Source organism: Bos indicus, chromosome 10 (genome assembly GCF_029378745.1).
Source record: "Bos indicus isolate NIAB-ARS_2022 breed Sahiwal x Tharparkar chromosome 10, NIAB-ARS_B.indTharparkar_mat_pri_1.0, whole genome shotgun sequence".
Lineage (NCBI taxonomy): Eukaryota > Metazoa > Chordata > Mammalia > Artiodactyla > Bovidae > Bos > Bos indicus.
The window spans coordinates 28,838,666-28,859,744 of NC_091769.1; the positions used below are offsets into that span (position 1 = coordinate 28,838,666).

General features: G+C 44.7%; 1 protein-coding gene across 8 annotated transcripts in view; it reads right to left on the reverse strand.

Annotated features, from left to right (window-relative positions):
• RYR3 (ryanodine receptor 3) overlaps positions 1-21,079 on the reverse strand; it is a 559,072-nt gene that overhangs the window by 192,732 nt on the left and 345,261 nt on the right. For all 8 annotated transcript variants that reach the window (XM_070797211.1, XM_070797214.1, XM_070797210.1 and 5 more), the window contains exons 22-30: positions 20,711-20,814; positions 19,171-19,254; positions 17,227-17,386; positions 15,742-15,889; positions 14,662-14,867; positions 13,928-14,102; positions 3,314-3,522; positions 1,580-1,755; positions 664-700 (exon numbers count right to left, since the gene is read on the reverse strand). In XM_070797211.1, the coding sequence (XP_070653312.1) occupies positions 664-700; positions 1,580-1,755; positions 3,314-3,522; positions 13,928-14,102; positions 14,662-14,867; positions 15,742-15,889; positions 17,227-17,386; positions 19,171-19,254; positions 20,711-20,814 (1,299 nt within the window). The remainder of the gene's footprint in view (positions 1-663; positions 701-1,579; positions 1,756-3,313; positions 3,523-13,927; positions 14,103-14,661; positions 14,868-15,741; positions 15,890-17,226; positions 17,387-19,170; positions 19,255-20,710; positions 20,815-21,079) is intronic.

Consider the following 21,079-nt stretch of genomic DNA (forward strand, 5'->3'; position numbering starts at 1 on the left):
CCATGGGATTTCCTAGGCAAGAATACCAGAGTGAGTAGCCTTTTCCTTCTCCAGGGGATCTTCCTGACCCAGGGATCAGATCTGCATTTCCTGCATTGGGAGGCAGATTCTTTACCACTGAACTACCAGGAAAGCTCAAAAGGAAGAAAGAAATTAGGAAGCATTGCTTTCTGACCACTGTTTATAGAAAAGAATCAAAAGCAGCCTGCATCTTCTGGGCTGGCTCCCTGCTCTTTTTTTTTCATTTGACTGCTTTCAACATCATTCCTGGCACTGCTCAGAGAGATGGGAGAGTTGATTCACAGTTTACATAAAAGAGCAAACAAAAGGATTAAATTAACAGCCCCCCTTTCCCCCTCAACTGGTGTTCCTTTCAATCAGAAAGGCAGTGCTGGGTCCCTGGTGGCAAATAGGCACCAAGTACACAATGATGCCCAATTAGATGCTCTAGGTAGAGTTCTGTTTTGCACTGAATAACTGTTTTTCTTTCCCCCACTTGAGAGATGCCATAGATATGTTCTGGAAGCATTAAGATGGATATTAAAAGGCAGAGTAATTGGCAATTAAAGAGGATCTCTAGACAGATCTTTGCTGTAAGGGGCATATTACCAGGCATGGCAAAGAATCAAATAATTAAAACCATAATTGAGCACATTTACTTACTGTTGTTGTGTGAGAGAGTATTTCTTGCATCTGTTTCCTGGGGGGAAGATAATCCATGTTTTAGTTCTTCAGCTCTATAAAGAAGCCAACAAGTCTGACAGGCAATTGATCTACCTTTAATGACGAAGACAAGTTTAGGAAGCTGCATGTTTCCCACATATGAGTGATCCCAACTGATCTTGGAACTTTTCATCAGCAACCTGCTACCAGCAGGCAGGACTATGCCTTCTAACTCTTGTCTCTCAGCCCAGATGTAAGGTAGGGCAAGGGGGAGGCTGGGGAGATGTTAATAATATAGGCAGGGATACCCTGGGATACATTATCCTGTTCTCTCAAACAGCTTTGCTTCTTTAAAGCTTGGTAGATAGTAAAACTCTTGAGGAAACCTGCACCAGCCTTATATCAGTGATTAAAAATAGACATGAAAGGGAAGAAAGATAGCAAGGAATATATTTCTTATCAGGCAGAAGGAAGTCACATCACTCATGAGTCACACAGCTACTGGGTTGGACATTGGCCATAGTTATGCAAAGAAGGTAGAATTTGCCTACAGAAGCTTCTAATTTCACACAATGGCAACAACAATTGCACTTACATTCTTTTCTACTCCAAAACATAGGAATTACAAGTTGCAAGGAGGCTAGGGACTCAGAGCTTGAGAACAGCAGAAACGTGTCCACTGGATGTGACGTAATCAAGCTTGATTGGCCCCCTAATTATACACTGTGGGCACACACGCACACACATGGGCACACACACGTATGAGCACACATTCTTATTTCTTTCCTGACTGAAAGCAGAGGGAACCCTACAGACCGGGCTCCAGCTGTGCCATGGTGCAGTGAGAAGCAGACAAAGTCAGTTTTGCAGCAGACATGCTGAGCACCTCTGAGAGCTGGAGCCCCCTCTCCCTCACCTTTTCTGGAAAGCATCACTGTCCATACAGGGGCTGTGACTGAAGGAGGAGTGGCACTCGACGGGCATGCTCAGGCGGCAGTAGATCATGGTGGCACTGCTGTTCTGGGTGCCGAATGTCTTGTGGGTCACCTTGAGGCACGGAGGGGTATCCATGGTGCCGTCGATCCTCACGACCTGGAAATGCCACCATCCTCACCTGACAGCCTGACTCCCGCCCACCCTCTCTTCCCTCACTGACTACCTACGTAAGGCTTTCTGCGAACGGCAAAGGTTGTCATGAGTGGTAGCCCAACCGTTACACTTATCGTAATGTGGACCCTGCCCAATAAAATATCATAGACCCACTTCTGGCTGGGGAGATTAGGGATTTGAAAACATGACTGCTGGGTTTTCTGCAAGGTCAAGGGCACCAGGCAGCAGGGGTGTTGCAGTGCGTTTGCTGATGCTGACCTTTTAGGAAGGTGGCGAGTGGCTAAAGAAGAAACTTTTCATAGGTTTCCCATGTCAGTAGGCATAAGAATATCTAAGGGGGAAGGCGCCAGAAAGCCCAAGACTCCAGAAGTGACATTAGAGTTTCCTCAGAGGACCCTGTCTCCCACCTGGTGGACTTCCCGCCTTTACCTGTAGCCTGAGTCAAACAGAGGATCCTGACAAAGGAGGAAATTCCCAGCTCCAGGGCGTGAGCACTTGGAGGAGTGCAGTGGAGGAGGAAAGATCACAACTGGGTGTTTGAAGTGTATGTGTGGGGATGGGATGGGGAGCAGAGAAAGTGAGCAGACTTACAATGATGATTTTGTTATGATCTGAGCACTTCTCCCTGCATTCTAGAGCCAGTTTCTATCCTGCGGTCCAAGAGCATGCTTACCTAGGTTTGTGGGGTCTGCATATTTTCAGTTTGTCAAAGGGGCTCATGACTTCCAAAAAGTTTATGAGCCAGCTTTCTAAAGTAACTATCAGGTAGAAATTGAAGAAATTCAAGTCTACTATTTAAGGGTTTGGGGGAAAGGGGAGATGAAGAGCTGATGCTTGCTGAATTCAGATTGGGAGGTGAGTGAAGGAGACACACTCTGGTGGAAGCGAGCCCTTGAATCTAATGCTTCAGTGGAGTTGATCTGTCTGACATCCCATCAGCTCCCATCTCACCCTGACACCATGAAAAAATCGTGGTGTGTGTGGGCGACGCAGGGCAAGGAGGTGTAGAACCAGAACCCAAATCAGGATCCTTACAATCTGGCTTCTCTGCCTCTCTGCTCCCCACACAAGGTACAAGCATCATAATCAACTATTGCACCTCCACCTAAAAAGCTGGAGATGGTTCTGCAGGAATTAAACACAGCCTAAAAGACATTAAGTCCTGAGCAGAGGAGAACAATGTCCGGGACATATCATCTTAAGTGCAGGTATTGAACTATTTTAGGAAAATGACATTTAAGGACTCTAGATACTGTTTTGCTCTAATACTACTATAGCAACATCTGGAGAATATGTAGTGGCCCAAAGATTTGGGGATATGGATCTCCAAGGTGGTTGGTTATCCCTTGTAAGATGCCACTCAGCTGCCACAACTAAGGTGCCTGTAATGACAGCTCTGGAGTCCGGCAAGGAGGTGACTGGGGACAGCCAGGGCGTGGACTGGGGCAAGCACCAGTTGTGACAGGAACATCAGTGGGAGCTCAGTGCATGGGTCCCCCTGCACTGCCAGCGTCCCCCACGATGTGTACATGTAGCATACCTCTATCTGCGGATGATCCTTGGGCACGTTGACAAATGTTGGGAGGCGTTTGCTGAACCACATGGCCACGTCACGATTCATGTTGACAGCAAAAGGCTCAAAGCCCTCTTGGAGGCCGCACATGGTATAAAACTTGAAGGTGCTGGCGTCCATCCCGAGATTCATGCGGCCGATCTGAGACAGCCCCAGAGAGCAGATGGGCACAAAGCCTGCAGAATGGTGAGAGAGCTCGGTCAGCCTTCAGGACTGTCCCTGGAGGCTGGGAGGAAGCAGAACCCTTGCTTCCCTCACGGCTTTGAGTCCTAGTAGAAAAGATAGGACAGCATCCTTTTCTTTCTTCCTGGCCCATATACTCAACAACAGGAGGCCATGTGGAGCTGACAGCTGCCCTTGATATATGGGAAAGACAAGCGAGTCTGGTTCAAAATGACTGGCAGAAAAAATAACCATCCAGCCAAGATGTAAATAAATGTCATCTGGAAAAGTAAAACCAATAAGAGAGAAAGTGAAATTCTTTATTTATGTCTTAGTTAAAACTGATATTACTTGTGCGCTAAGTCACTTCAGTCATGCCCGACTCTTTGTGACCCCATGGACTGTAGCCCACCAGACTCCTCTGCCCATGGGATTCTCCAAGCAAGAATACTGGAGTGGGTTGCCATGCCCTCCTGCAGGGGATCTTCCCAACCCCAGGGATTGAATCTGCATCTCTTACGTCTCCTGCATTGGCAGGCAAGTTCTTTATCACTAGCACCAATTAGGCCCTGGGTAATTTTAGTTATTTATCTCTGGAGATATACTTTCTTTTAAATTGAGTTATAGTTGATTTACAATATTATATTAGTTTCAGGTATACAACATAGTGAATCAATATTTAAATAGATTGTATTCCATTTGAAGTTATTACAAAACAATGGCTGTATTTCCCTGTGCTGTACATATATTCTTGTTGTTTATCTCTTTGATACACAGTAGTTTGTGTCTCTTAATCTCATACCCCTATCTTGCTCCTTCCCTCTACCTTCTCCCCACTGTTTATCATGAGTTTGTTCTCTGTATCAGTGAGTCTCTTTCTGCTTTGTTATATATATTCAGTTGTTTTATTTTTTAATTTCACATATAAGTGATAACATACAGCATTTGACTTTGTCAGACTTATTTCATTAAACATAATACTCTCTGGATCCACCCATGGTGCTGCAAATAGCAGAATTTCATTCTTTCTTTATGGCTAACTAATATTCGTAATAACTAATAATGTGTGTGTGTCTGTGTGTGTGTATGTGTGTGGATATAGATATATACACACATATGTATATACATATACAGACACATCATCTTTTAATCATTCATCTGTTTATAGGCACTTAGAGTGCTTCCATATCTTAAACCCTATGTAATTTTAAATTTTGCCCCAAATAAAACAATGCAAGAAGCCCAAAGAATGACTTGATGTAAACTGCTAAATTTCTCTAGGTCCCAGCATCTTCTCCAGTGAAATGAGAGGTACAGTGGCTCTTGTCATTTGAGAATATGCTAAGAAGTTTTGGATGCTACACTATGACTGCTTGTTTACAAAATACATCTTACAAACCCCATCCTCCCAGTCTACTGTTACAGTCCCCTGCTAAGTAGGAAAGTGAGATTTTCAAGCAGGAGCTGTAGAAAACTGTTCGCTCCTACAGTTACTGTCTCTCCAAGCTCTTTTCTGTGTCCTCATGATAATAAAGAAAGCATTGCCATGCAGAACAGACCCAAAGCAGAAGTTCAGATGGCTTGGTGTTCTTGTCTGTGGGCTATTTATGAATCATAATTGTGGACCAACAAATCAGCAGAGTTGGGAAAGCACTAATTATCCCAGACCTGGGAAGACATGAGGCAGGCAGCTGGAGGGCAGCTGAGGCTGCAGACTGCTCGGAAAAGGACGAAGGGCTCTGAGGCTGGAGGCTAAACCAGGGCTTGGAGCACCCCCATAAAGAAAATCGTGTCACTCCTAAGGAAGGAGTGTTTATGTGAGGGACATTTAAAGGTCAATTTTGGGAGAATTTATGTTCAACAGTAAGTCACTCATAGAGATCAAGGCCAAAATTCACTCTTCCTAAAGTCAGTGTGTATATACTGTTACCTAAATCACAAAGTTTCTATGTAAATAAGTCATATAAGTGAAAGATAAATCCCTCCCAAGCTGAGTTGGTTGTTTTCAGAAACTGAATTTATTTAAGATACTATGTGATACTGTTTAATACTATTTCTAAGTAAGAGAGCTACAATGAAATCCTAGCAATGCAGGTGATGTCTGTACAAAGAGCCTCCACCCAGGACCACTGGGGGTGGCCCCATCCCTCGGGAAGGTGGAAGGTCTGGTCGATCAGATTCATGGGCCTTCCTGAGTATTGTTTTGCTCCTCAGACTATGTTTCATAGCCTCTGAGACTATAATAGATGAAACTACCCCCTTCTATAGACAGAGATTTTTATAAGTAAGGAAGCTTTGAAGATATGACTCTAGTATGGAATAAGGACTACTTGTTGGCACAATTTTGGGGAGCCTACTGGGACAGAGGGCTCTGCTTTATGCTGTGAGATGTGAAGGAAGGAAAAGAAATCATCCTGGTTGCCAGGGGCTTAGAGAAATGAGGATGACAAGTGGAAAGTGGGAGAGTGAATGGTGTGTGGTAAGACATTCCCACTTGCAAGACAGTACTTTTGTTTCCAACCTGGACAAGTACCACTGGAGTTAGCTTTATCTGGAAGACCTGATTTTGAAGCATTCCATCCCTGATGTGAGCAGAGACATGACATCTTAAGAAAGTCTCTTGGAAGTGGAGAAAAAGGAACTCTCTGACACTGTTGGTGGGGAATGTAAGTTGGTGCAGCTATTATGGAGAACATTGGAAAAGACTCTGATGCTGGGAGGGATTGGGGGCAGGAGGAAAAGTGGACAACAGAGGATGAGATGGCTGGATGGCATCACTGACTCGATGGACGTGAGTCTGGGTGAACTCCGGGAGTTGGTGATGGACAGGGAGGCCTGGCGTGCTGCGATTCATGGGGTCGCAAAGAGTCGGACACGACTGAGCGACTGATCTGATCTGATGGAAGTTTCTCAAAAAACTAAAAGTAGAGTTCCATATGATCCAGCAATCCCAATCCCAGGCATATATCTGGACAAAATTATAATTTTGAAAGATTTTTGTGCCCCTATACTCAAAGCAGAACTCTTGACAATAGCCAAGACTTGGAAGCAACCTAAATGTCCATTGCCAAATGAATGGATAAAGAAGATGCAGTACATATATACAATGGAATACCACTCAGCCATAAAAAGGACGAAATACTGCCATTTGCAGCAACATGGATGGACCTAGAGATTATCATACTGAGTGAAGTAAGTCAGAGAAAGACAAATGCCATAGGATACCACTTATAAATGGAATCTAAAATATGACATAAATGAACTTATCTATGAAACAGAAACAGATTCACAGACATACAGAACAGACGTGGTTGCCAAGGGAGACGTGGGGTAAGGAGGGATGTTTGAAGTTTGAGGTTAGCAAATGCAGACTATTATATACAGAATAGATAGACAACAAGGTCCTATTGTATAGCATAGGGAACTATATTTGATATCTTGTTATGAATGATAATGGAAAAGAATTTAAAAATACATATATATATATACACATATAGTATGTATATATATGTGTGTGTGTATAGATATAAAACTGAACCACTTTGCTGTGCAAGAGAAATTAACACAATATTGTAAATCAAGTGTACCTCAATAAAATCAATAAAAAAAGAAAGCCACTCTTTCCCTTTCTTCTCCAATAACGTGAATGATAGGATAAGTAAGCAGCAGATTCAAAACATGAGGACTTCTGAATAACTTCAGGTCACATCAGTGACTTCCTAATTATAGACACTCTGACAATGTAAGATGCACACAGAAAGGAAAAAAGGTCATATTTGCTCAAAGCCCTTTTTCTAAGGAACTTGGGCTCCTCATTGTTCCTAAGACATCAGCAGAGGGGACAGTACTTTGCTGTCCCTCTGAGTCACAGACCAGCTGCCAGTCAGTGGGCAAGACAAGGGGGGAAGGTTACAGGGGATGAATACCCCAGATCTAAATAGCAGTCATGTCCCGGGGGCGGAGGGCTGCCCTCATTACAGAGCAGAGCACTGGCCCTCTGGGGCAGAAGCCATCTCTACAGGGGCCAGCTGAACATTGCCTGTAAACAGGCTCCTCAGCAGCAGCAAAAGTCAGGTATGTCAAAGCAATGGGAGGGAGTTTCAGGGACCTCCTGGGAGCTAAGTGGACACAGCGGGGCAACTCTGTACAGTGGCAGACGAGAGCCTAAATCCCAGGCTTGCATCAAAAAAGCGAAACCCCAGAAAGGACTGAGACAAAGCGACATCCTCACAAGCACCAGCACTTTCTCCTGGGGAGGAATACTTTAAAACTGGATCAGCTCCCTCCACCTGGTAGAGAGGCTACAGCTAAGGATCACTCCTCCACAACTTCCTTACTTGAGACATTACAACTTCATGCAACTTAGGAACTCTGCTTGACAGACAGAGGAGGGAGGGACAACGATGATAAACCACACCAGCTAATATTTATCAAGTACCTCTAGGTGTCAGGCCCTGGGCTTAGCACTCTATGGATATATTACTGTGACTGTCTTACAGTGAGGAAACTGAGGCCTAACAAGTTGAGTAACTTGCTCAAAGGACTGTCTCCTGGAGTGCATGCAGGGCCAGCATGTGAACAAGACTGCCAGAGGAGCGGTCCAGAGTGAGCAGTGAGGACTGAGGCCCAGATGCCTGCTTTCTAACTCTCACTTCCGGTGACTGGCTTTGTGATGAACTCTTCCTTCAGTGTTCAGATGATTTTCCTAAGTGTCATATAGTTGGCTAGTTTGCCTCTAGGTCAGGCAGCGGGAGACCTTCGACCACGAAGCACTCCAGGCCCCCAGGAGGAGAAGGGCTGCCTGTCACAAGTGGCCGCATGGCTCCCTGGAGTTGGTGTGGTCTTACCTGGATGGACAGAGCCACTTGGTAAGACCACATGGCATCACCATGAACAATGTCACCTACACACAAGGATCCACACTTTGTACACAACTCAACTATAACCCCCAGCTCAAATGAGACAGGAGATGTAACAAGATGGAAAAATAAAAGTGAAAAACAATACTCCATCCCGACATGAAGACTAGAAGATGCAATTATGCTGACGTCATTGAAGAGGTCTGAGGAGGAAATTTGCAAATGGCATTATTTGGAACCTAGATGTACATAGAATCCCTGTTTGAGGAAAGGAATGTCAAGAACATATTCATTTAAATGCTGCAGAGGGCCCCAGGTTCTGATAAACTTTGTATCACAAGGCCTCATAGGGTTGCGTGATTAGGAAGAGGGACCCCCAGGAGGTCATCTTTTTATAATTCAGGAGCTTGGAAAGAAACCAGTTCTCTAGACCACACCAACCATGGATCCTTTTTAAAATCCATGTCAAACTGAAGAAATTTACTGAGAGCCAATCACTCCCCAGTAGCGGAAAAACTGAGATCATTGGGAGAAGTGGTGAGACTGCTGCCCAGACCATTCCTGGGGTGTTTCTCAGTCTCCATCCAGCAGTTCATGTTTTATCCATTAATTTTAATTTCCTAAGCCTCACAAAGAGGGAGTTCAGGGACAGCACCAAGATTGTCACAAGCTCTGTCGAAAATGCGGGGAACAGGAGGCCGCGCTCCCCTGCCACAGCCGCTCCCTGGAGCACAGCACCCACTTGGAGAGAGAATGACGGGGGGCTCTAGGTGCCAGCGTGCTTGTGCAGACGACAGCGACTCTGCCTGCTAGAAAGTTTCATCTGCTGCCTGTGGAAGGGCTGCTGGTAGAGCCAGAGCTGGGGCATCTGTTAAGCCGTGACACGCCGATAGAGGAAGAGATTGGGAGGCTGTCCCTGCAGACACTGAAGCTGTAGCGAAGCAGGGTGTGCCCAGGGGGTGTCTGGCAGCAGCAGCAAGGGAGACCAGCTCTAAATTAAACTCTTTCAGACCTCATGTTCTGAGGTCCAGAATGATGTTCAGAATTTTATCTTCCTTTCCTTTAAATGGGATCAAAGGGAAGACTAACAGCAAAGGTTTCTCTGTGAGAGCTTCTCAGCTTCCAGATGCCTTTCGGTGACAACATTGAGAGCTGTGAGGGTGCAGGCCAGGGAACACAGTAGAGAACAATGATTAGGAAAACGAAGCTGATAAGAGTATGTCACCTATGACACAGACGAGGATGGAGATGACAGCTTATAAATCACCCAAAGAAAAAAAATCAGCCACGAATCGTAGTGCCTGCTCCCATTCCTTCCCCCAAAGGACTAAAAATACTTACCCCAGCAGGGTAAATGGCCTGAATCAAGGCTGGTGTGTTGGCGACCAGAACACACACACAAACGGGATTTTGCTTTCTGAGGGGCTGTAATGCACACAATGTTTTATATTCAACAGATGGTTTTCCTAACAGCTCAAGGCAAGAATTGCTGGCTCTTTCCATTTTATGCAGAGCTGCTCTATGGTTAAAGAGCTGCTCTATGGTTATTCTAAGCCTCTGGGTTATTGTAGTCAAAGAATTGCATGCAGACTCCCTTTCAATTGCCCTTCCTCTGACTCCTGAGCCATCACAGAACTGAAAAGCCCTCCCAATTATCTTGTCTCCATGTTATTAAAGTGCAGTGCAATGCTACAGTACAATGTGTTAACATAATACAGTACAATTCTATTATAAAACAGAGTCCTAATAATAGACTTTGTTATTCTGAAGGTCAAATCATGTCTCTCTGTACAAAGGGTCGATGAGGCATCTCTTTCATTACAGCACAGACGATCTCTAAAAGCAGAGTTCTCCTACAGCATCCCCTTTCTTTATAGTATTCTGCTCAAACCCTAGGACAGCCCCCCATGTCACAGAGAGTGGAGTCCAAGAAGAGTGGGCCCAGATTAGACAATACAGTTTCCTGAATAAAAAGACCAAGTCTTGGTATTCAAGGCTATAATCTGTAACTTCTCATTCTTTCCAGCTTTGTCTTCTATAAGTTCCATACACAATCATCCAAATGCTATTATCACTCTTTTCTGCAGTTTCCTGATTCCTCTCTATTACTCTACTTACAACCCCCTCCCCCGAGAAGAAGACCCTTCTTAGAGGTAAAAAGCTCATCTGTAGTTGCTGAGACAGTTCATAGTTTTCATTTAACTTTCAGTTCCAATTCCAGTCTTCTAGAATTTTCATCCTGTATTGGTAAACTGCCATTTCTGACCTATCGCTTTTTATTGGTAGTTACCTTTCTGTATTTTCATTTATTTTTTGAACTAGAAAATTAACTCCTTCATTTTGCTACTATTTACATTTGTGTATACTTTAGACCACTGCTTCTCATACTTCAAAGTGCATGGGAGCTGTCAGAGTATCTTATTTGAATGCAGTTTCTGAATCAGTAGGACTAGCGTGGGGTCTGAGACCCTGCATTTATAACAAGCAGCTCACACTTTTGATTATCAAGGATTTAGACCTCATGGAGTTCTTACAACTCTGAAAACTGACAAGATCTTTTTCTCTTCCTTATGTTGAGCCAAAGTCTTATAGATAACTAAGCTCCCCGAGTCCACAGGGTCACTGGACTTTGGACTCTGCCTACTCCAGGAAGCTCCTTTCCTTGGGGATGAGCCTAAATTACCTAGTTCTTTGTTTTTCTCCAGGCTCATTGAAGAAAGCCTCATACATGAAGATGATACCAGGCAAAAATTGAAGAGGAACTAAAGAGCCTCTTAATGACGGCAAAAGAAGAGAGTGAAAAAAACTGGCTCAACATTAAAAAAATTAAAATCATGGCATCTGGTCCCATCGCTTCATGGCAAATAGAAGAGGAAAAAGTGGAAGCAGTGAAAGATTTTATTTTCTTGCACTCCAAAATCACTGCAAATGGTGATTGCAATCATGAAATTAAAAGACACTTGCTTCTTGAAAGGAAGCTATGACAAACCTAGACAGTATATTAAAAAGCAGAGACATCACTTTGATGACTCTAAAAAGATCCAAATAGTCAAAGCTATGGTTTTTCCAGTAGTCATGTACAGATGTGTGAGTTGGACCATAAAGAAGAGTGAGTGCTAAAGAATTGATGTTTTCAAATTGTAGGGCTGGAGAAGACTCTTGAGAGTCCCTTGGACTGCAAGGAGATCAAAGCAGTAGATCCTGAAAGAAATCAACCCTGGCTATTCACTGGAAGGACTGATGCTGAAGCTGGAGCTCCAATACTTGAGCCACCTGATGTAAAGAGCTGACTCAGTGGAAAAGACCCTGATGCTGGGGAAGATTGAGGCAGGAGAGGGGACAACAGAGGATGAGATGGTTGGATAGTATCACCGATTCAATGGACGTGAGTTTAAGCAAACTCTGGGAGATAGTGGAGGAGAGAGGAGTCTGGCATGCTGCTGTCCATGAGGTCCCAAAGAGTCGGACACGACTTAGTGACTCAACAACAACATGAAGAGAGCACTGCCTGTGCTGGGTACTTAGTGAATATCTGTTTCCAAAGAGCAGTGACAGAGGATGGCTCGTCCCCAACCCCCTCATGTCATCAACATTTCCTCCCTCTTTGCCTCAGAACCAGTACGTGGGCCATTCTTTCTGCTAGCAACTTCTTTCCCAGTTGTTTCCAAAAATATATTCTTTAAAATTCATATTTTAAACCTTTTCAGAAGGCATTAAAACACGAACCCATATTGCTTCAGTCATCCTGTCTTTCTAAGAAAATACACTGACTTGCAGCTTTTCTATTATCCCAAATATACGGCTCTTAGAAAAATCTTTAAAGCTCTTTTAAGGTCCAGTTGATATGCATGTTGCAGATAATAGGTGTCTGTACAAAGTATGAAAATGATTTATAAAGCTAAAACACATTGTAAATAAAGAATATTTTATATGTATTAAAAATATGCATGCACGCTAAGTCGCTTCCATTGTGTCCAACTCTTTGCAACCCTATGGCCCATAGCCAGCCAGGCTCTTCTGTCCATGGAGTTCTCCAGGCAAGAATACTGGAATGGGTTGCCATGTCCTACTCCAGGGGGTCTTCCCAACCCAGGAATTGAACCTGTGTCTCTTATGTCTCCTGCACTCACAAGTGGGTTCTTTACCACTAACACCACCTGGGAAGCCTCAATTATATGCTCATTTATTTCTGCTGCTCTTGCCTCTGCAATTTTATCTTTTTTAACGTTTGATGCAGGGAGAGGAGACTGTCTCTTTTTGTAAAGTGCCAGAAATTTAGAGCTACCTGGAACCCTAATCATTTACAGATGGGGAAAAGAGGCACAAAGAGGTTAAATAAAGTCAACCTGAGATGTCACAGGAGGAGAAGGACAGAGGCAAGATGGGAACCCAGGTCTTCTGCCCTGGAGCAGCCTCTTCCCCTCTCAGCCTCCCTGCCTTCTCCTCCTTTGTACTGCAGGAGCAGAGAGTGGCACAGCACCAAGACCAGAGGTGTGATCACAGCGGGTATTAAGTCACTGCCACAGAATATTACATCTGAGGAGGATGTTGGCATTTATATGGTCTATCATCCTGTTTTCTGGTACAGATGAAGGAGGCAAAGCCCAGAGGAGTCAAACCAAGCCTTGCTGGGAGCCCACAGCTTGTTAGGAGCAAGGCAGCTGACTCACAGTCCAGTGTTCCTAGTCCTGGGGCCAGCAGCCTTGTGCACATAAGGGAGTTCTGTAGACAAGAAATAAGAAGCACCTATTGCCCCTTTGTGTAGCTGGAAGCACCAACCTGACTGTAGTCTATTCCTGGCCATTAACAAGTGCAACTGTGCTTGGGTTTCACAGCATGTTTGAGTTTCAGAATAAATTCTATTTCATTCAAGGAACAGCTAAGTCAACTTCCATGTTTCAGTGATTCTCATCAAAACATTAAGTTCAATTATACCAACATTCACAATGACAATTCAAATCAGAATAAGAGGATAATTCTAATTCATTGATTTTTCTCTCCTGCCAGGGACATCAGTGCACAGGCAATTAGCACTTCCTTTGTGATCCTGAGAAACCTGGGGAACATTACCATGCCAAGGCACAAAGCAGGGAATTAGAGGGGAGCGCCTTGGTCATTCTATGCCTATATCTGGCTCAGATGGTAAAGAGTTTCTGCAATGCAGGAAACCAGGGTTCGATCCCTGGGTCAGGAATATCCCCTGGAGAAGGAAATGGCAACCCACTCCAATATTCCTGCCCGGAGAATCCCATGGACAGAGGAGCCTGGTGGGCTACAGTCCATGGGGTTGCAAAGAGATGGACATGACTGAGCAACCAACACTTTCCTTGGTCAATCTCTCTGGAAGTTCAGACTTACATTTATGCTGCATATATCAACTATCTCTATTATTTGTTTTGATTCTTCAAAAATGATAGTATAAGAGCTGTCTTCACCCCAGGGCTTTAGATCTGCAAAGGTCAGTGTTCCATGAGTGAGGAGGCATAAGATCTCACCCCACTCCCTGGAGTTCCCTTCATCTTGTGGACATGGAAAGGGGTGGGGAGGTTGGTGGATTTACCATTGTCAATCTCATAATCAGCGAAGGCAAGTTCAGAGCCTTTGTTGGTGATCAGCAGCTCCCCATTCAGCGTGAAGATCATTGAAGCATCATCCAGGTTAATCATACATCCAACCACATCTCCTGGCTGCCAGGTCCGTCCAAAATACCCACTCCCTTGATGCCAACGCTGGCCCTAGAAGACAAGAGCCCAGGGATTAGAGAAATGGAGGTCCTAGAGGCCCCTGTGCTGCTGGAGAAGTGACCCCATGAACAATTTCTCCTAATGGGCAGTGGTGCCTGGTTTCCAAACGATACTTCCCTTTCTACCAAGGACAGTGCTCAGGGAGAAGTGGTCTATCTACAGGTGTGGGAAACCAAGGTATACAAGGCTCATCAGAAAAGGTGGCCAAGTCTCCCAATACATAGTCAGCTATGTAAATGAGCTGGATTCCCCTGAAGACAAAGTGGTAAGATTGCCCCACATGCTTGGCTGCACAGTGTTCTGTGGGTTCAGGGGCAAGGCAGATATGGAGGTGATCACAGAAAGGACTAGAGTGTACAAGCCCTCCCCTTTGCCCTAGAGCAAAGGGACAAACACTAGGGGATGAGTGTGCTGTGGTCTAAATCAGTGCGTGTGGTGGCTCCTCCCTTTTGAAGCCAGAGGTCCAGATACTCAGCACTTCTCACTTCTGGAGAAATGCTTGGAGCAGAAAAACCTGGACTGAGGAGTGGCGAGCACCAGCCAGACTCACCCTGCTGCCTTCAAACACGAAGGCTTGGTCATCTGCCCCCAGCTCAATGTCGGGTCGGCAGCCTGGCCGGGCCCAGCCAACACGCATGTCGCCTCCGGTCACCACCTCGAACTCGAAATACCACTTTCCAGATCTCACGGCATAAGAGCGCTCTACCCGGAAAAAGCGGATCTTGTCTATGCTGACTTTCTCCACAGCTGGGTCAGCTATCAAGAAGGAAAGGGAGGAGAGATTGCCGGAGAAGGAGAGAGAACACAGGCTTTTAATATTTAGGGAGGACTCCTCGAAGGATGTTCAACAACAAAGGCTGATGGCAGATCTCCTGCTAGTCAATATAACATAATGTTCATAAAAGAATCATCTCCATCATCATCATTTCATAAAAACACAAACTACCATTCACTGTGTGAGTGCTCTGCAGTAGAAATGAAATCTCAGTGTTTCCTCCCAATAATCCTATGAAATCAGTGTTATTGTTTTCATTTTACCAATGAAGAAACAGGCTTCTGAGGTTCACTTGTTCAAGGTCATAGAGCCAATAAACCGAGGAGAGCCAAGATCTGAACTGAGGTCTGTCTTACTCCAAATCCATCCCCTTAAACCACTTTTTACTGCCCCACGTGCCTATGGTATCCCCTGAGGTATGAGGTGGCAGTGACATGTTAAATACTCATAAGGTGGTGATTTTAATCAGTGACAGAATTCAGTTGAGAGATGACATTACCTGCCCCAAAGTGAGATGATATTCATGTTCGGAAAATAAGAGAAATAATGGTTAACTTTGTTTTGGGACCAACTATCCTGAAAAGCTCAGCTATGCTGGAGGATAACTTATTCCCTGTGGGGCTGGGTCATAGATGTGCTCATTACAGAAATATCTGGTCAATGGAACACAGCTCTATGATCAACATGGTTCCCCCTCCACCCCCCTACTTCCTAAAATTCACCATTGTTTTTAATGTTTTTTAGCACCAACGGTATTTCTAACAGTGCAAGTTAGACCTATTGAACATCAGTATTCCTCCAGAAGAAGATGTGTTTAGCAAACTGGAGCCAGAATGAACAATCTGCACTCATTACCTAGCTCTTGGTCTGATGGCTCAATGTTATAGCCATAACCAACAAACGTCCGGACAGCTTCACGAAGGCTGTCCCGGTTTGACTTCTTGGTACGCTCATCCAGCAATGAATATGGCACCAAACGTGGATTTCTTTTGTTCTTTAAATCCTACGTGAAGCCAGAGAAAAGAGAATCTGAGAAAATGCATTTCATCTTTACAAAGAGCTCCTCCCACTCACATATCCCCAGCAACAGTCCTGGTTTCCTCATGTGAGTCTGCCAGCTCTTCTCCCAGTGCCTTGATATTTACCAGTGAACATATTTGCCACTTCAGGATTAAATGAGTACAAATGGAAAATTTGTACTAACATTCAAAGCCAGCAGTAAAAATCACATTTTAATAATGCCAGCCCTTGAATAAAATGAAGTGTCATGAAATTAGTTAGACTTCTCCATTCCCAAGGCGAGGCAGATGGGGGTTTGCGTAACTATTCCCCGATGAAAGATCATGCGTGATTTAAACTGCTATGGCCTCCTCACAACAGATCCTTCACAGAGAGGCATCTCTGCTCACAGAGAAACATTTGAAAAGATGGCAGAGCCACGGTGGGGCTGTTGCCCTGTAATAATAGCACGTATTTGGATGAGTCCTTTTCCGGTCCTTAGTGGGGACTAAGAAGACGACAATGACAATGGCAGTGATAAGTTGTTATAATCTGACATGCTGTTTTGAATTCGCCACTCCCTTCCCTGCCACGGTTTCCTAGTTGTCATCTTCTTGGTTCCAGACATGTGCAGGTTGAGAGGCTCAGGAATGAATGAGCACGTGTGCACACAGCTATCTGTGAACTTCCCTGATCCTGAGCCTTCCTGAGATGAGGCGGTTATTTCAGAGTGAGAGGTGCAGCAGGTGGGTTAGCGCTGAATCATGGTTCTGAACGCCACCTAACTTCTTGCTGGGCTCTCATGCTGCCTTTGGATGAGCCAAGAACTCTGCCTGGGAATTCTGGCCCCGTGGACTGAAGTAAGGGGACACAGGCTTATCGTTGGGCTGGTCTGCCCCTCTCCTGGGCTGGTTTCCCCTTCAGTGGTACATACTTGGGACCACTCCAAAAATATTGCTGAGCTGTGATGTTGATTCATGTGAACCTTACATTGGCCTTGGAGAGTGAGTGAAAGCTCAGCTTTCCATGGGACAAGCAGCAAGACAGGGAATAAGAGAAGATGCAGCCAGAGGCCATATACACAAGGCAACCTGATCACAAGTGTATCGGACTAACAAATGAAACGTAAGCCTATGCACTGCTGGAGTTAATGTCAACATGACCATCGTGAATTCCATTCAGCCCCATGATTCTATTAACAATGAATGTGCTGAGGGATGAGCAACAGACTGCAAAGGCAACCTCCATCTTCCAATCTAATACCCACCAAAGCAAAATGCCTTTTTGATAGATGATCACATCTCCTGGCTTCTCCATCAGGCCTGACCCAGCATCTCTCACCTGTTGAATGCCATAGGTCCATCCTTGTTTTATTCTGTCTTTTGCCCAGACATTGTGTGCATTTTCTGCAAGCTTATCCACTAAAACTTCTTGAGGAGGTAACAGCTTCACATCAGACAAATCCAAAGGGGCTGGCTTATAGCCATTGGACATCATGTAGCTACAAGTAAATGCAAAATATATATTTTGAACAGAACTGTAAATCTTTCTCATTTCGGATTTTTGACCAATAGCACAGGGTCAGAATACTAGAAAGATAAGGCTACAGTCACAGGTTCTATGTGTTTTCCAGATGGCTCAGTGGCAAAGAATCCGCCTGCAATGCAGGAGACAAGGGTTCAGTCCCTGGGTCAGGAAGATCCCCTGGAGGAGGAAATGGCAACCCAATCCAGTATTCTTACCTGGAGAATCCTGTGGACAGAGGAACTTGGTGGGCTACAATCCATGGGATCACAAAGAATTGGACATGACTGAGCAACTGAGCATGCAAGCACAGGTTCTCCCCTTGGCAGAATGGATAGCTCAGTTTGATTTCAAGTCTTCGGATGTGGCCCTTAATTCATCAACCTAAACCCATCCTTATTTCTCAGTGTGCAAACCATGGGCACACTCAGTATAATTCAGCATCACCAAAGCTCCTTTGCCTCACTTCACAAACACAAAGGTTATGATACACAGGGCAAGGACGCGACCATGAGCCAAATGATTTCTTATAAAGCAGCAGAATATGATTGCTCAGTTTTAGAAAACTAAACTTTCACTTTGAGAATTAAAAAAAAAAAATCATAGCATTAGAGAGTTTGTGAAATGACCTTCATGGTTTGCTGTCCAGTCCAGGAATCACAGCCACAGTTGTCTGTAATTTGCTAGATAACATGAGGATGGGAAAAGCTCAGCAGGAGCCCAGGGAGATGCATCGTGTGAACGGAAAGAAGCAGGGGTCCATGTGGAGTGACTCACAGGAGAGCAACTGACCATAGTCATGTGGGAACATGAGTCCAGAGGCACTCACGACCCCAAGGCCACTGACTGCTCAGATCAGGGCCAGAACCTAAATCTGACAACTTGCAGACCGGAGCTACTCCACCCAAGAACCTCAGAGCAGTAGGGGATGCGAGGTCTACTGTAGCACCATGCCATCCCTCACTCACCCTCTAGGGATGCCTGACCTTGGGCAGGGCCACCATGTGCTGAGCACTGAGCCCAGCCACCCCTCCAGCTGCTGCCTCTCACACGTGTGGCTCCTGGCCCCAGGAGCTGCCTCTGAGAGTGGAGCTTGGCAGCCTGGGGTTTCACAGGGAGGAAGGGGAAGATAAGCATTCGATTAGAGCTGGCACTGCCTTGGCTCTCAAATCATCATGACACCTGCGTGTGAATGCGTGTGCCCCCAAGGCTGGCATATGTGTGAGTGAGCAAGAGAGCCAGGGGATGTGCCAGCAAGCCCATATCTGAGAGTGTGAGAACACATGACGAGTGAATGTACGGATGAGAGGGAGAGAAGGATACGTGCAGATTTAGGGGCCAAATTAAATCTTGGCAGAGAGGCCCATTTCTGCAAGATTTACAAGGCTGGCCCAAGGCCAGAGGAGTGAATCTTTGCTGTGGCTACCGACCATATTCAAGTTCTCGTGCCAATTGCTATTCTTATAGACCATGACAGCTTATCCTTCTGAGTGCCGCATCTTCTGGCTCAAAACTAACAATAGTAGATAGTAGTGTGGGTCCAGGCAGAAAGAGTAAAAAGAGAGGAGGCCTGGAAACCCTGTACTTCAGCTGGTTTCTGCTTGGGGTTTGAGTGCAGTCTAGGCACCTGGAGGAACTGCCTGACCTGGTGCTGGAAGTATCTGGGGCAGTTCCCTGCCTCTGTGCGTGGACCTCCTGTCCTCCCAGTTTAAACATTAAGACCGAAGCATTAAAGTTGCCAACCATTAAAAGATCACCTACTTTTTGGGCAATTTGACCTTCTTGAGATCGTCCTCAGCAGCTGGGTTAACATGAGCAATGTGGCACCCCAGGGCCAGGAGAGTTCTGTGATGTAGTGGACAGAGAAAACACAGGTCAACGGCAAGGTAGAGTTCAGTGAGAGCCCCCACCTCCATCAGAAGTGATAAAAACAGACGATATTCACTCATTAGACCAGAGGTTGCCAAACTTTTCTTAGAGGTGAGATAGGAAATGGTGTAGGCTTTGTGGTCCTTAGGTCTCTGTTACAGTTACTCACCTCTGCCACTGCAGAGGGGAAACAGTCATAGACGATATGCAAGACAATATGAAGAGCCTACCTTTGTTACAATAAACATTTTTTTTTAACCAAAATAGGTGGCTGGTTAGATAAGCTTGTGGATCTTAGTTTGCCAACTCCTGAATGCATAGCATAAAAATGCAACAAAAAGTTTGTTCATTCTGGGAGACCTTTTCTAGTTTATGACTCTGCATTAGGATTGTATCCTGATTCTCTGATTCCAGAGGACAGATGGGACCCTAATAGCAAACCCAGAAGTCAGCAAGCATTTCCTGGGTGCTCCCTGCACACAGTGTCTTGAGCTGTGCTGGACACCACGAGGTACCAAAGCCCCACCCTTGAGGAGGGTCGCTATGATGGAAGACATTTCACGTGGGTTCCTGTGAGACAAGGCATCACTATGCCAGCAAACCTGAAGTTAAAAAGTTCTGTACTGACAAGGAGCGAACAGAGAAACACTAGGCAGAGAGCACAGGTAACAAGTACAAAGGGATTGAAGAAGGGAGATATAAACTTGGGCTAAAAAAACTAATGAAGATCTGAATTAATGTTGAAACTATGGGTGGGATCATAGAGAAGCTAAAAGTTATTTTTAAGTTGAATGTTAGTTAATTAAACTATGTTTTCCCATTGATTTTTTAGAAATACTGTATCCTTATTTTTTAATGTTCAGCATCTCATTTAAGCATTACAACAATTATGAAAAGATAAGAACTATTACTATCCTCACTTTGTAGATGAGAGAACAGAGACTTAGGTTAAGTTGTCCAATTTCAATATGACCTAGAATCTACTGTATATCTTATCTTCTTTTCTTAATGATACATGAACTAAAAGAGGCAACTCCCCTGGAGAAGGAAAGGCAGCCCACTCCAGTATTCTTGCCTGGGAAATCCCATGGACAGAGGAGCATGGCGGGCTATGGTCCATGGGATCCCAGAGCTGGACATGACTTAGCAACTAAACAACAAAAGAAGCAATCAGTCTTTTGCAAGTTTCTCTTTTTTTCTGCCTACATTTTCCTTGTCCAAAATGGTCTCTAAAGAACTATATATGCTAAATAACAACAGCAGATATATTACTGACTATGCTAAACCCTTTTGTGGCATGAATAATCCCCATTCCTGCTAATTTGTCAGACTGCATCATGTTTTCGAGGCAAGAGACAACAGGTTTGTAGTTTAGTTATAAGGCATTAAATCATCTGCTCACTGTTTAATCCAGATTCAATTAAACACTCACTTTAAGGTTTCAGTTGACATTTGTAGGTTATAATTCTTCTCAGTTTCGGGCAGCTTTGAAAACTCAACAAGGCAGGGGTGCTGTCTTTTATTGTCATCCCGTATCTAGGTGACAACATAAGAAAGAATATAATTTTAAGTTTTCACAACCAGCACTGCCTGGGGAAACAGAAAAGGACACACTTTAAGACATGGCCCAGGCAATTCGTGTCGGGCAGAACAACGACAGCTATTTGCTGATAGACAAATAGACAGTCTTCTCTCTAGTAAGTGACACATGCAGTCCCCGAGCTGCTGGTGGCTTGCGTTCTGTGCACTGCTTCTAGTCAAGTGTTTGCATTCAGAACATACTTTCCCAGAGAAGCAATTT